Here is a 13,511-nt window from a genome sequence, read left to right on the forward strand (position 1 = left end):
TCACTTCTCCTGGGTTTGAAAATGTGAAACTTAAACCTTCTCCTCCTGGGCCCTGTTGATCTATTTGTAGATATTTGCCTCTAGAAAATGTGTGCTCATCTGGTCATGTGTTCCCAGCCATCTGCTCCTGGCAGCCTTCCAGGTCTCCCTTATTAGCATGAGGTTGCTCAGCACTCTCTGGGTTCCTGCTCTAGCCCCTCCTCCATTCCCAACAAAACACCCTGGGTTCTGGTGCCACTGGGTTCTGGTGCCACTGGGGCAGTGGGTGGTTTCTGTGTTGACATCTGGGTGCTGTGAAGGAGGCAAGGATACAAATGATGTGGGGGTTTGAGAAGCTGGAGCCTCCAAAACATGATGCCTGCTAATGTAACAGGGTGTTCTCTCTCTTTTTCTTGCAGTAGTATTTTACCTTTGAGTAACTGTCCCCAGCTGCAGTGCTGCAGGCACATCGTTCCAGGGCCTCTGTGGTGCTCCTGATGCCCCTCACCCACTGTCGAAGATCCCCGGTGGGCGAGGGGGTGGCAGGGATCCTTCTCTTTCAGCTCTGATATATAAGGTGAGACACATTTCACATCTAAACATTCACCTGTACCTGTGTTACAGCTCTGTTCAGTTCCTTTCACAGTCTGGTGGGAATAAATGCAAAGAACTCCGAGATAATAAGTGGGAGAACAGGTAATTTTTCAGGGACTGAGCTGCAGACAGGTCTCTGCTGCTTAAATATCACCTGTTTATTAAGAAATGAGAGCCCATTGTGCAGCAGATCATTCACTAGCCTGTCCCCAGGGGCCTGCTGCAGCTATTGTACGTGGAGCCTGCATTATCAAAATGTGAAAGGGCTTCTGAAGTGCCTGGCAGAGAAAGGAAGTGAGAAGCAGAAAGGTGAAATGCAGCAAGGCAGGGGTTGATAAGCTCCTTCCTGCACCCTGCTCTGAAAGGTGAAGCTCTCAGGGCCTGGGAGCTGCCTGAACCGAGGTGCAGATGGGAGAGGCAGCTCCCAGACAGGGCTGTTTCTAGAACATGAGCACAGGCAGGGCAAGATCAGCAAGGGTTTGTGTCTGCAGGCTTGCAGCAGTCTCATTTTGTGTTCCTCTTCATTTCATGGGATCTCTCCTTTCGAATGAGAAGAGCTGGCTGCTCCTTCCTGTGGAGTGATTTGTGTGACTTGGCTCAGATCTGTCTCCTTGCTGGGACAAGGGCTGCTTTTCCTTTTAGATGAGGCAGACTGAATTTATGCTGACCCTGCAGATTTGGCTGTTGAGCCAGGGGTGTTGTCACAGGTGCTAGACCTGATTTTTAATTAACCCGTGGGCGGCACACAGACGTCACCTGATGAAAAGATACAGACCCTTTTGGGCCACAGCTCCCAAAGACTCCTCTTGGAGTTCCTGAAAGAATCACAGACCTCATAGTTGCTCTCAGAGTTTCCTTTGGTGAGTTTTCAGCACTTTCCTCACCTGCTTCCCTTGCAAAATGTCAACCTCTGAGCCTCCAGTGATAAGATCCCATCAGTTTAATGCTCAGGGTGAATTGTCACAGATGTTTGGGGGTACAAACTCCAGAGAAGCAGCACAATGGGCTTCCTGTCACAAAAGAAAGATACAAAAATAGCTTCAGGAGGGCTCAGGCGAAGTAATGAATCCCCTCTGGGTGGGAAATGGGACCCTGCAGCCTGAGCTCCTGCCAGCCAGCTTTGCCAAGCCTTGTGTGTGCACCAGGCAAGGCCCAGAGACAGAAAATGGGCTCAGCATGGAGGAGGAAGGTGGAAGGAATCATGATTTGGAGACTTCGGAGTGTTTGATTCCAGTACAGCACTGAACTTACACACATTTTGGCAGTGGTGTGTAGGCAGGGGGGATGTCAACCAGATAGCTGCATCCCAGAAATATGGATGGAATTCCTCCTGGATTTATTGCTTGACAAAACTGGCAGAATCTGTCAGAAAATCAGCCCCTTCTGTAGCAAAGAATCATGGAATAGTCTGGGTTAGAAAAACCCTCTAATGTCATTGAGTCCAGCTGTTCCATCAGCACTGCCCATGTTCACCACTAATCCATGTCCCCAAGTGCCAAATCCACAGGGCTTTTAAAGCCCTCCAGTGATGGTGACTCCACTTCTCTGGGCAGCCTCTGCTGGGGTTGGACAGTCCTTTCAGTGAAAACATTTTCCCTAATACCCAACCTGCTCTGGGCTGGAAATGGTTGAGGTAATTTCCTCTCATCCCACCCCTTGTTCCCTGGGAGCAGGGCATGACTCCCACCTGGCTGCTCCCTCCTGTCAAGGAGCTGTAGAGAGCAAGAAGGGCCCCCATGAACCTTCTTGTCTCCAGGCTGAGCCCCCCAGCTGCTCCTCATCAGATTTGTGCTCCAGCCCCTTCCCCAGCTCTGTTCCCTTCTCTGGGCATGCTCCAGCCCCCCAATGTCTGTCCTGGAATGAGGGGCCCAGAAGTGACCCCAGGATTTGAGGTGTGTCACACCTTGGGGTGGTGCCCGGGTTCTGTCTGTCCCCTGGGTCACCTGCTCAGTCTGGCAGTGCTGTAGTTACAGCAGCTGAGCTTTCCAGCCAGCAGCCACCAGCATGACCTGGAAGGGCATCTGGATCTGAAAGCTGAAGTCCTTTTTCCAGCTGTATCAGCTGTTCCAGTCCAAGGGATGACCTTTCTGAACACACCTGCCTCTGCCAGCAGCACTCAGGTACACCACTGCCATAAATTGGGGCTCTCTATAAGTGTTGGAATTTTTGTGTTAAGAGACTTTAAGCTCAGCCCTCCATCCAGGGAGCTTTGCTGGAGCTGGGAGTGCCACAGTGACTGGTGGGGGTGCTGCACAGCTGAGATGTGCCCTGGCTGGCAGAGCTGCCAGGAGGCTGCAGGTGCAGCACATGGCAACAGTGGGTGCTTCCACAGCTTTCTCCAGCCACTTGGCCAGGGTGGATGGTAGCATCCTTCCTTCTGACCCTGCCAACACACCAGGGCCTCCCCCAATCCTTCCTGGGACATCTGAGGAGCAGAGCAGGGCTGGGAAGTCTTGTGCTCAGTGAATTGGAACCAAGTGGAAGTGGTCCTTGCAGCTTTGCACTGCTGAAATGGAGCTGGAGGGCTGGGGAGCCAGGGTTTGAGCAGCAGGGTAAAATCACTCTGCTGTCAGGGGGTTTTGTCCACAGGAACGTGGCAGGGGGATTTTGTGTGGGGATTTTTCCAGGGCGAACTAAAACCTAGTGCTTGTTGTGTAAACTGGATTTTGCTTTGAGCAGCTTCCAAAGAATTTTGGGCTGCTGTTGTTGCTTCACAGGAGCAGCCCACAGAGCTTTTCTCTTCCCCAGCATCTCTGTTTGGATGCCTAGAAATAAAGTGTCAGCTGGCCCAGCCAGGCTGTGTAAACCTAATTCCCACTGAACCAGGGGAACTGGTTCTGCTAATCCCTGTGGTCGTGCTGTCACAGGGGGGCTCAGTGGAACAATCTCACTGGGTTTAGGGCACTGGACATAACTTCTGGTGACAAGGAAGTTCTGAACCAAACGGCTCAGAATGCTTTTCCCTTCCCACTCAAAGGCACAGCTCCCATGTGTCAATCCCAGCCTGCTTTCCTTACCATCCTCACCCAGTTTTACTTTTGTGAGCATGGGAAAAACACGATCTGTGAGCTTTGCTGGAGAGAAGGATGTTTTCTGGAACAGAAACACTTTCTGCACTGAAACAAGACCTGTAAAGGGTCCTGTAAAGTCACTGCTGGAGGATATACACATAAGCCCCTTGGATTTGTATAAGAACCTCTGTATTCAGCCCTGCCTCTCTCTGCTGGCTCCATCACAGCCACAACTTGACCTCACTGGAGCTGCTCTCAGTGCATTTCTTGGTGCACTCAGCCACTCAGACTTCCTTCAAACTCAATGAATAAACTTGTTTCCTACAGGATATTTATTCTGGTGAAGTGTAAACTTGTTTTTCAGCTCAGCTTTGTGAGCTTTCAATGAAAGGCAACTTCCTCTGCCCAGCTTTCAGAGGCCAAGCAGCTCCCAGTTTGCACATGGTATTACTTTGTCACCAGTGTGAGTGTCCTCAGAGGCTTCTCTGTCATACAGCAGTCAAACCAAGGGGCATCTATTTTAAGACAGGAGGTAATAAGAATTAAAGCACTGGGACCGTGGCTTGAGGAGCCTGTAAGGGCTTGTAAGGAGCTGCTGAATGAATCACCCTGTTAAAATAAAATACCTGGAGGCTGGACAGTGCTCACCCAATGACCCAGAGGAGTGAACCACTGCCCACCCACCTGCTGAGGAGGGGGGCTCTCCAGGTGCTCTCATGACTTTGGGTATCTGCTTTGCTTCTGCCCTTCAGAGCTGCCCAGGTGCCTGTGAATGTGAGGGACAGGGACACACGAGCTGTCACCAAGCACAGGGGACAGTTCAGTTCCACTGCAGTAACAGTGTTAACTCTGGGCTCTGCTTCTTTCACTGGGGCTCTTTGCACTGAAACATGGAAATCATTACTGGGCAAGCCAAGTGCCTGCAGGAATTGTCTGAAGGAATGGGGCTTTAACCACTGAATTGTTTTCTAGGAACTGCTGAGCTGATCCCAAGTAATCTGCATGCTTGGCATCCTCATGGGGCAGGACTAGGGAAGGACATGTGCATTTGTGGTCTCTGGAGACCTCCTCACAAGCTTCAGATCTGCTCTGGAATTTCCCTATGCTCTGTGTTTTCCTCCCTTACACCAGGAGGCAAACCATAAAATCTGGGAAAGCAATTTGTGGTCACTCCTGGAACAGAAAGGCTGTGTTGGAGATGGGGGAGGCACCAAACCTGGCTGGGCTCTGGTAGCAGAAGCTCTGTGTTGGGTGTTGGGTCCAGTTGTGTTCTTGGAAGGGCAGTTCCTGAAGCACCACCAGATGTGGCTGGAGCCTGCAGTGAGGGAGTGGAGTCTTTACTCAGAAATTTAATATCATGTCAATATGTAAAACTACATTCCTTAACAGGAAAACATGGCTAGAAATCACTCTGAGGGCTGAGAACTGTGTGATGTGTCCCTGAGCCAGCAAAAGGAGAAGGGAAAAGCATAATCCTCTTCTCAGTAAAACCTTAAGACCATTCCTTTGCATTTGCTTTCTCCAGTTGTCTTCTGGCTGTTCAGGACTTTACATTTTTCATTTTCCCAGGATGAGAAGATCACTGTTAGCCAAGATGTCCCAGTGCATGAAGGGAAGCCTCACATTGTCCACTTCCAGTACAAGGTCACAGAGGTGAAGACCTCCTCCTGGGATGCAGTGCTCTCAAACCAGAGCCTCTTTGTGGAAATCCCTGATGGATTATTAGCTGATGGAAGCAAAGAAGGGTAAGTTCTGCATCCCAAAGGTGTAGCCAAGGCTCCTGGAGGGCAGGACTTTGCTTACATAAGTGATAGTGGATGGACACCTCATCCCTGGAAGTGTTCCAGGCCAAGTTGAATGGAGCCTGGAGCAACATGGTCTAGTGGAAAGTGTCCCTGCCCATGGCAGGAGTTGGAACAAGATGTTTAAAGGTCCCTTCCAAACCAAACCATCCTGGGATTCCATGCTGTGTGTGGGGAAAATGGGCTGTGCAATAGCAGCTCTGCTTGTGCTTTGTGCACATTCTGCTCCCTGGTCTGTGGAGTCCTCTATAGGAATATTTTCCCCCCAGTGATATTCCAGATGAGTTACCATTTTTTGAGTCTCAAGCCTAATGAAAAACAAGCAATAAATGAGCAGAGTGAATCTTTGTATACTTGGTATAGAAAGCCAACAAGATTTTCTCTGATATTTTATTATTTTTTAATTTTATTTTTCTGCTGGCCACTTGGCAAGCCTATCTTGGCAGATTTTCCTCTCTTTCAGGGAACTAAAAACCCCTCCATCCTATTGATGCTCTCCTCCTCAGTAGGTGGATCTGCTCTTTGGAGTGCTGGTGCTGGGTTCTGCCAGGAGCTCTGATTTTTCTCTTGGCAGAATCTGGTCATGTTTTGTCCAGGCAGCTCTGCTTTGGGAAGTTTGTGTAAATGCAGCTTCCAGAGCAGCTCCTTCCTGCCAAGTGCTGTGCCAGAGGTCTCTGCTGCAGTGGAGATGTGGCTTTGCTGGATTCCTCAGCTCCTCCTAAATCTCCAAGCAGGCTTCATCCCTCAGTGACACGAGCTAATTAAGGAAAAACCCATGGCTGGGCACCTTCAGGAAGTGGCAGTGTTGTTGCTGTCTCACACTTGTCTCATTTGACTCTGAGTCCAGATAAATGTTTGTGTAGTTTCTCCAGCTGGCCCGTAAATCTCTGGGCTCTCCCTGGAATGGGTCCTTCTGGGAGGGGATTTATTTGCCACTGTCATTGTGACTTAAAGCGCAATTTTGTCCGGTTATTTTTAGCTGGGTGAAACAGCCGAGGAGAGGCCAGAAGCCATAATTAAAGTAGTTCATTAACATATTAACAGAAGCCTTGCAAATTTAATCTCCTGCTCAGCGCTGACAGCTGGTTACTGAGATGTGGAGTGAAGGCCTGTTTGTCACTGCTCTGGCAGCGCCAGCGGTTCCAAGTGACAGCAGTTGATCAGTGAGCCACCCTGGAGGCTCCAGAGGGGTTCCTGCAGCACCGCTTCCATCAGGAGGTGGCAGAAATAACCCAGCTGGAAAGGCAGGAAGCGAGGATTCAGGGGGCAGCAGCTGTGCCATCCAGCTCAGGAAATGGCTTTGCCTGTGCACATGTTCTCTGGGGATGGTTTGTTCTCCTTTTCTGCCTGCCACGAGCTCGGTTCTGGGCGGTTTTCCTTCCCAAAAAGCACAGAATTCCCAGAGCCCCATGTGCACTGCCAGGGAATGCAGCCTGGCCTGGGAGCAGCTGCGATGTTCCGCTTCCTGACCACGAAGGCTTCAGTCCCAAAGCACCACGGGTGGGGAGGGTGTTTGTGGCTGTGAGGACAGGAACTTATCCTGACTGGGAGCAAGGACAGCTCCTGAATCTGCAGGGCAGGAAGCCCATTGTTTCAGCACCCATTGTTCGCTGGAAGGGCGCTGTAAACAATCTTTGTGTCCGAAATCATCCAAACAGTTGATAATTTGATAATGCTCAGAGGCTTCCTCAGGACAGGACTTCCCAGAGCTGATGTCCTTTTGTCTTCTCCCTCCTTGGCAGGTTGTCAGCACTGCTGGAATTTGCTGAAGAAAAAATGAAAGTCAACTATGTCTTCATCTGCTTCAGAAAAAGCAGAGAAGATCGAGGTGAGGGCTGCTCTGTGCTCAGGTTTGCTCCTGACATCCCACACGGTGCTGCTGAGGCTGTAAAGAAACTTGGTCATCCTAGGGCAAGACCCACGGGACCCTCCCTGTGCAGGGATTGTTATGTGCATAATTCCTACAGGAATAGTTTTGTGCGGAGGGTAAGGGTGAGGGAGTGCTGTGGTTTCTCCAGCAGATCTGCTGGATAGGGCTTGGAGCAGCCTAGTCCAGTGGAAGCTGTCCTGGCCTGTGGCAGTGGGGTGGAACTCAATGAGCTTTAAGATCCTTTCCAGCCCAAACCAGTCTGGGATTCCATGGGATTCCGTTCATCTGCTTTGCTGCACTGCCATTAAATACTCTGGTGCAAAATGCTGCTTCTGAATGATTTGGGATGATTTTCTCATCCAGTGTCAGTTAATTCCCCCTTTTGGTGAGCAGTGAAGTCTCTGTTTGGCACCAGGCTGCTGTGATGTGGAAGGTGAAAGGGAGGAGTTACTAGATAGAAAACAAGCACTTAGAGCCTGTTGCCCTGAAATTCATCAGCTTTTGAAAGATCTCCTGGCACTTCTGTCCTTTCCAGGCTTACAGGTAATCCTGGCCCTAACTTGAGATACTTATGGCTTTGGGGGCTGCATTAGGGTCTAAAGATAGACATGCTGGGTGAGGGATTACAGCCTGGGGGCTGGGGCATGTACCAGGCTGGGAACGTGTCACTGTAAATCCCACCAGAGTCAGGCTGTATCCTAGAGAGTAATTCCAACCCCAATTCTAATTTTACTCTGCAGCTTCATGAGCTGTCCTGGCTTCTCCGACACGAAGGGCCTTAGTAAAGCTGAGCTGAGCCCAGGAAGATGTCATCATCCCTCATTACCATGCCAAGAATAATTTCCAAATCAAGTCCTGGCTGTTATGTCACCACTTGCACCGGTTGTGTAGGTGGCCCCCATGGAGGCTGGGGACAGGGGACAGCCAGGGGTTGTTTGTAGTTCTGAGTGGTCCAGATCCTCGTCTATGCAGCTGGAATTCAGTGCTGCCAGAAAATAGCTTCAGGAGCTCCTCTGTGTTATCACTCAGTGTCCTGGAGCTGATTGCCCGAGGGTGCCACAGGGGTGGGACACAGGCACAGTGCCACAGAACCGTATCTGTCTGGGCTGGCCCCACTCTGAATTCCCACAGGGAACCATAAGTGGCTTTCCTGGGGTCTCACCCCGACCTGTGCAGAGCTGTCTGGAGTTTCCACTGAGCTCCAGCACCTCCTTGTGGAGACAGCAAATGTCTCCCTTGTCCCTAAAGAGATTCCTCTTTGCTGCTGTCTGTCCTCTCTCGGTGCTCAAGGGGTGCTGGGGCAGGACAAATCCTCTGGGATGGCCACCCACATCCTGGGAAAGCAGAGATGTGCAGCTGGTGCAGGCACACAACCAATGATTGCTGTTTCTCACAGGGGATAGAAGAAACATTACAGGAGAAGCATGCACAAAGCTGCTCAGCTGCACAGCTAAAATCCCTTGACACTCAGGAGCAGCTGCAATGAGCACAGGAGGAGACAAAACCCCTGCTGGAGAGGGCTGTGCTTCTCTGCATAGGAAGCTCTGGATGCACTCACAGAGGGTGTCCCACGCAGTTTGATACTGATTGCTCAAGGGAGAGGTAAAGAGGGTTATTCCTGGTGGTAACACATCTCCTTCTCTTTGGTAGCTCCACTCCTGAAGACGTTCAGCTTCCTGGGCTTTGAGATCGTGCGGCCCGGCCATCCCGCTGTCCCGTCACGGCCCGACGTGATGTTCATGGTGTACCCCCTGGATCAGAGCTCTTCCTCCGATGAAGAATAGCTGCAGAGGGCAACTCCAGAGGGACCCTACATGCTGTGGAGGGGAGAGAGGACCACCTCCTTTCCTGAGGAGAGGGAAGCAGAGCTTCTGTTGGACTGCAAGCGCATTTCTCATTGTTAGATTGGGCTGTGTATCCCCAGAGTTGACTCTCATTGAAACATGTTGCCTAGAGAACTATCTATCACACATGTAATCATCACTAGGAAAAGGAAGATGTTTATGAACTGGCATAGGAGCTCTTCCCATGCAGCTGCATGGTGTGGGAGCCCCGGGGTCGGTACCACCTTCAGGACTCCTCCGACCCCCACTGGTGCCTCCTGCCCGCCCAGCGTGGGCTCAGCTGGGACACGACCCCTTCATGTCCCACTCCAGACCTTACAAACAGCCTGGCTTGGTGTGGGGCACGTGCAGGAGACACTCAAGTTTATCCTTTAACACTACATTAAACCCCCCCATACATCTCCACTCCAATGCTGGTTTAACTGGTCTAACCTTTTTTTCCCCCCCTTTTTTTTTGAAACTTCTTGCTCTTCCAGCTTTTGTTTTACGCAGTCTTAACCCTGTTCCGTGTTCCCACTACACTATCACAGCATTCAATAAAAGGGGCATTCAGATGAACTTGACACACCTGGGGCTGCTTATTTGGGAGGAGCAGTTTCCTGACCTGCACCATGCTGGCTGGGATGGTCCAAAGAGCCAAGAAAAGCTCCTGCCTTTACCATCCACCCCAGGATGGGTCTGGAGCAACCCCAAGCCCTCACCTCTGCTCCTACTCATCTTCCCACAGGGATGAGCTCAAGGCTTGAGATGGCACCAATGGCTGTATCCAAACCTAAGGGTTGTGTGGGGGCAGGTGCTGGGACATTCTCCCCATCCAGGGGCTTTTGCAGTAAGGGGCCATGGTGCCAGCAGTAGGTCATGGCTCAGCCCAGCCCTGTATCTGGGCTTGTTCTGTCTGGCAGGCCCCAGGGAACTGGGCTGTGGCCCAGGGCTGTACCCTCAGCTCTTCCTGGCCTGGCTCCTTGTTGGGGGATTGTTCTGTTGTGCCCTTGCCCTTCACGGATGATTCTACTGGGAAGCTGGACCTGCATCATTCCATATCCACCATGGTGAGTGGTTAGGGAGAGGTTGGGCTGGGATATGAGCGTGTGTGAATAAATAATCAATTTGGGTCTCTTTTGCCCTCTTTCACCTCCATGAAACCAAGAAGGAAAGGAGCTTTGCTCCCTCCAGCAGGGCATTAGACCCTCTACCAGTTTAAAATCAAACAGGCTGTCCTCTGAAAGAGGAGCCCTTGGGAATGGGTGTTCCCTGGCTGAAACTGCTGAGTGCTGCTGCTGCCTTGAGAAGGGTGCAGTTTTATCCCTTTTTGTAGCTGGAGCTGCCCCAACTCTGGCCAGAGACTGGCAGGTGCCTCCTGGGTGTCCCTACACATACCAGTGGCTGGCACATCCCAGCTGATGGGATGGGAGCCACTTTGCTTCTTCTCACTGGTAAAACTGACCAGTAAAATGTAGGATTCTGGTCACAGGAGCTGGAGTGAGGCTGATCTGAGCTCGTCATTGTGCTGGAGATACGAGGCTGTGCCACTGCATGTGCATCTCTGACAATTTCAAATCCTCTGCTGCCCTGCCTCAAGTAAAGGAGGGTAAATGTGGATTTTCAAGATCAGCAAATGCCTTCCAGAACCACCTCTGGAAAATCTGGAAGGTGCCTCTGATGTCCCTGGGTGCTGCCTCCCACATGGATCACCTCCATGGCAAAGCTGGAGGAGCCAAACCCTGCCTTGTGCCTGTCCCATGCCTCCAGTACCTCCTGTACCCTGAGGCCATGGTGGAGGGCAGGCCCTTGGTGCCCAGGGGTTCAGCCCTAGGGGGTTCTGCCCCCAGTCACCAGGTCTGAGCTCAGCTGCAGCACCCACCAGAGCCACGAGTGCTGGGGCAGAGGTGGATCCAGGGGTCAGTGAGCACCAGCAGCCTTCTCAGATGCCTGAGATGGGGAAACCCCCCTCTCCCACCCCCAAAAATAACTGGCCACACTCTTTAGGGATAAAGGACCAGACTTGGGGGAACAGCAAGAAAAAGCCACCCTCACAGGTTTGTGATTGTCTCTTAAAAAGATTTATTCTCCCTCCTTGCCTAAATGTACAAAGGCAAGAAGAGTACAGTTTGTGTTTATATATATTTATATATATATATATATAAAAAAACAAGGAACTTGGTAATAATGTACACTTTACAGAAGGCCAGAGTCAGGAAGACTGAAATGAAACCCAACACAGCAACGCCAATGGAAACGAGCTATAAACACCAACGGTCTGACACCGGGGCTGGGCGTGGCCCCGCGGGCAGCAGCTGGCCCAGAGAACCCGGAAAACGCCAAACCTCAAACCTATTCTGCATAAACTGTTGTTTCATTTAACACCTAAAGGGAGACTCAACTGGGACCCAACTGGGAAGGTGGGGAGCAGCCCCCCGAGCCCCTCTGCCTGCCAGCAAAGCCTGTGGCACCCCCAACACCCCCAGGCACTTCCTCTGCGCCGCTGGAGCCGCTGTGGGCCCCGGCCGTGCTGGGAGCCCGGCTGTGCCGGGCCGGCCGGGGCTGGAGGTAGGAGCAGCCAGCGGGACACTCCTCCACGGTGGGATGTGGGGCTCTCCGAAGCACCCCGAGCCCGCCAGTCCCCGCTCCCGTGGCTGCATGTGGCTCTGTGACGGGTGCGGGGCGGGTCCATCAACCCACCTTGTCCCTGCGGAGTGTGCCGGGCCACGCGGCCCCGTCTCCTTCCAAACACAACAAAGAGTGGAAGAAAAATGAGTCAGACAACAAGAGCAGGCTGGGGCCACTGTGCTGCCAGCACCTGAAGCGGGCCGAGAGCAGCCAGCACCTCTTTTCCAACTGGGTACAGTGGGATGGGGAAGAAACGGGGAAAGAAAACAAAACCCAAAACAACAGCTTTCAAACAATTGCTTTTTACAGTATGTACAGAGCCCAGCAGGCAGAGCATCCCCGTACAGCGGCCCTCGGGGCCGGGTGCAACACGGACACACACAACTGAGACCGATGGCCCCGGTCCCCCGGCCGGGCAGCGGGAGAGGCGGGGCAGGGCGGGGCGGCCCGGCCGCTGCGGGGCCGAGGTAGAGTGTCGGCCTGGGGTGAGCCGCTCTGGGGCTGGGGGCAGAGGACCAGAAAGCCCCTGTCCTCAGAGCTGGGAGCAGCCAGGAGTGGGAACCATCTTCCTCCAGGACCTGGTGCCCCCAGCCCTGGCACGAGGCTGGAGCGGGGACCGGCACGGCCCCACACGCCTCTGGCAGAACCTAAGTGTGCTTGTTTCTTGCTGCGCCCTGCCTGCGGCCTGGGGAAGCTGCCCTAAAAGCAAAAGGTGGATGAAAAGGGGAGCCACAGCCCCCCCAACAGCAGGATGTGCTGCCCCAGGGTTTGGGGGGGGCACTTGCCGTGATAGTGGGGCAGAGAAAAGGCTGGGATTTGCAGAGTTGCAGCTCTGAAACCAAAGCAAAAGCCACAGGCAGGAGCTTCAGGCAGGTCTGGACCGTGCACAGCCTGGGGGGCCCTGGCAGCCTGTGGGGTGACAGACGCAGCCCCCAGCTCTGTCCCCTGCTGCCCCCAGCCCCAGAGAGCCCCAGCCCCCAAGGGCAGAGGCTGCTTTGCTGAGGCCAAGAGCTTCCCCAGCCCCACTCTGGCCACTGGCCACGTGCTGGCTGCTCCTGCCCACAGGCACAGAGTTGTGTGTGCTGTGGGGTGCAGGACCAGATCAGGGACTGGGAGAGCCCCACAGCTGCCCCCAGCCAGGCTGCCTCCCACCCACCTGGCTCCCACCAGCCCCCTGACACCCGCCAAGGCTCTGTGAGCCAGTCCTTCCTTCCTTTCCTGAGACTGTGGCCACACGGCAGGCTCGGCCCCATGTTCCAAGTCCCTGCTTGCCCCCAGTCCTATCGTGAAGCAGCAGCTCACAGAGACACGGCAGGGTCCCAAATTCATCAAGAAACCTCAGTGCTTCTGTTTCCTCTTCATATGCACCAGGCAGGTGAGTCGCCTCTACCCCAAGTGCTGGTGCTCAGTAGAATAAATATATCCGCAGGTACCAGCTCCCCCACTCCCCAGAGAGGGGTGGGGTGGGGAGTCAGTGTGTGTCCGACGAGGGGAGAAGACAGAGTCTGCCTCAGATCACGGCAGGAACGTCAAGCAGTACAATTAACACCATTCAACTGATGTCTAAAGGAGTCTCCAGCGCTTCTCCATGTGAGCCAGTCACACGTCTTGTACAGCCCAGGCATCCCGGTGTGTCACATCCTGCCACGACCCAAGGGCAAGTCAGCTCCCACGAGCCCCAACAGCCACGGGCAAACCCTAAACCCTCGAGGGCATCCCGTGAGCGCCCATCCCGGGCACCTCGGGCCGGGCCCGGCCCGGGGAGGTGCGGCAGGGGCGGAGCCCCTCCCTCCTCACCTCCGGG

The 13,511-nt window shown here is 53.1% G+C and overlaps 2 protein-coding genes across 2 annotated transcripts in view; one reads left to right on the top strand and one right to left on the bottom strand.

Moving 5' to 3' along the window:
• The first annotated feature begins 336 nt into the window (after positions 1-336).
• On the top strand, positions 337-9,663 carry OAZ2 (ornithine decarboxylase antizyme 2). The gene is given in 5 exon segments (XM_031061037.1): positions 337-474; positions 476-556; positions 5,154-5,329; positions 7,129-7,214; positions 8,907-9,663. Coding segments are annotated over 5 exon segments (600 nt in total). The 5' UTR covers positions 337-351; the 3' UTR covers positions 9,041-9,663.
• A 1,246-nt stretch (positions 9,664-10,909) lies between these two features.
• Positions 10,910-13,511, bottom strand: part of ZNF609 (zinc finger protein 609) — a 49,000-nt gene continuing 46,398 nt past the window's right edge. Inside the window, exons 8-9 of the mRNA XM_014309001.2 lie at positions 12,053-12,208; positions 10,910-10,975 (exon numbers count right to left, since the gene is read on the bottom strand). Coding sequence (XP_014164476.1) covers positions 10,910-10,975; positions 12,053-12,208 — 222 coding nt within the window. The remainder of the gene's footprint in view (positions 10,976-12,052; positions 12,209-13,511) is intronic.

Source organism: Geospiza fortis, unplaced genomic scaffold, assembly GCF_000277835.1.
Source record: "Geospiza fortis unplaced genomic scaffold, GeoFor_1.0 scaffold317, whole genome shotgun sequence".
Classification (NCBI taxonomy): domain Eukaryota; kingdom Metazoa; phylum Chordata; class Aves; order Passeriformes; family Thraupidae; genus Geospiza; species Geospiza fortis.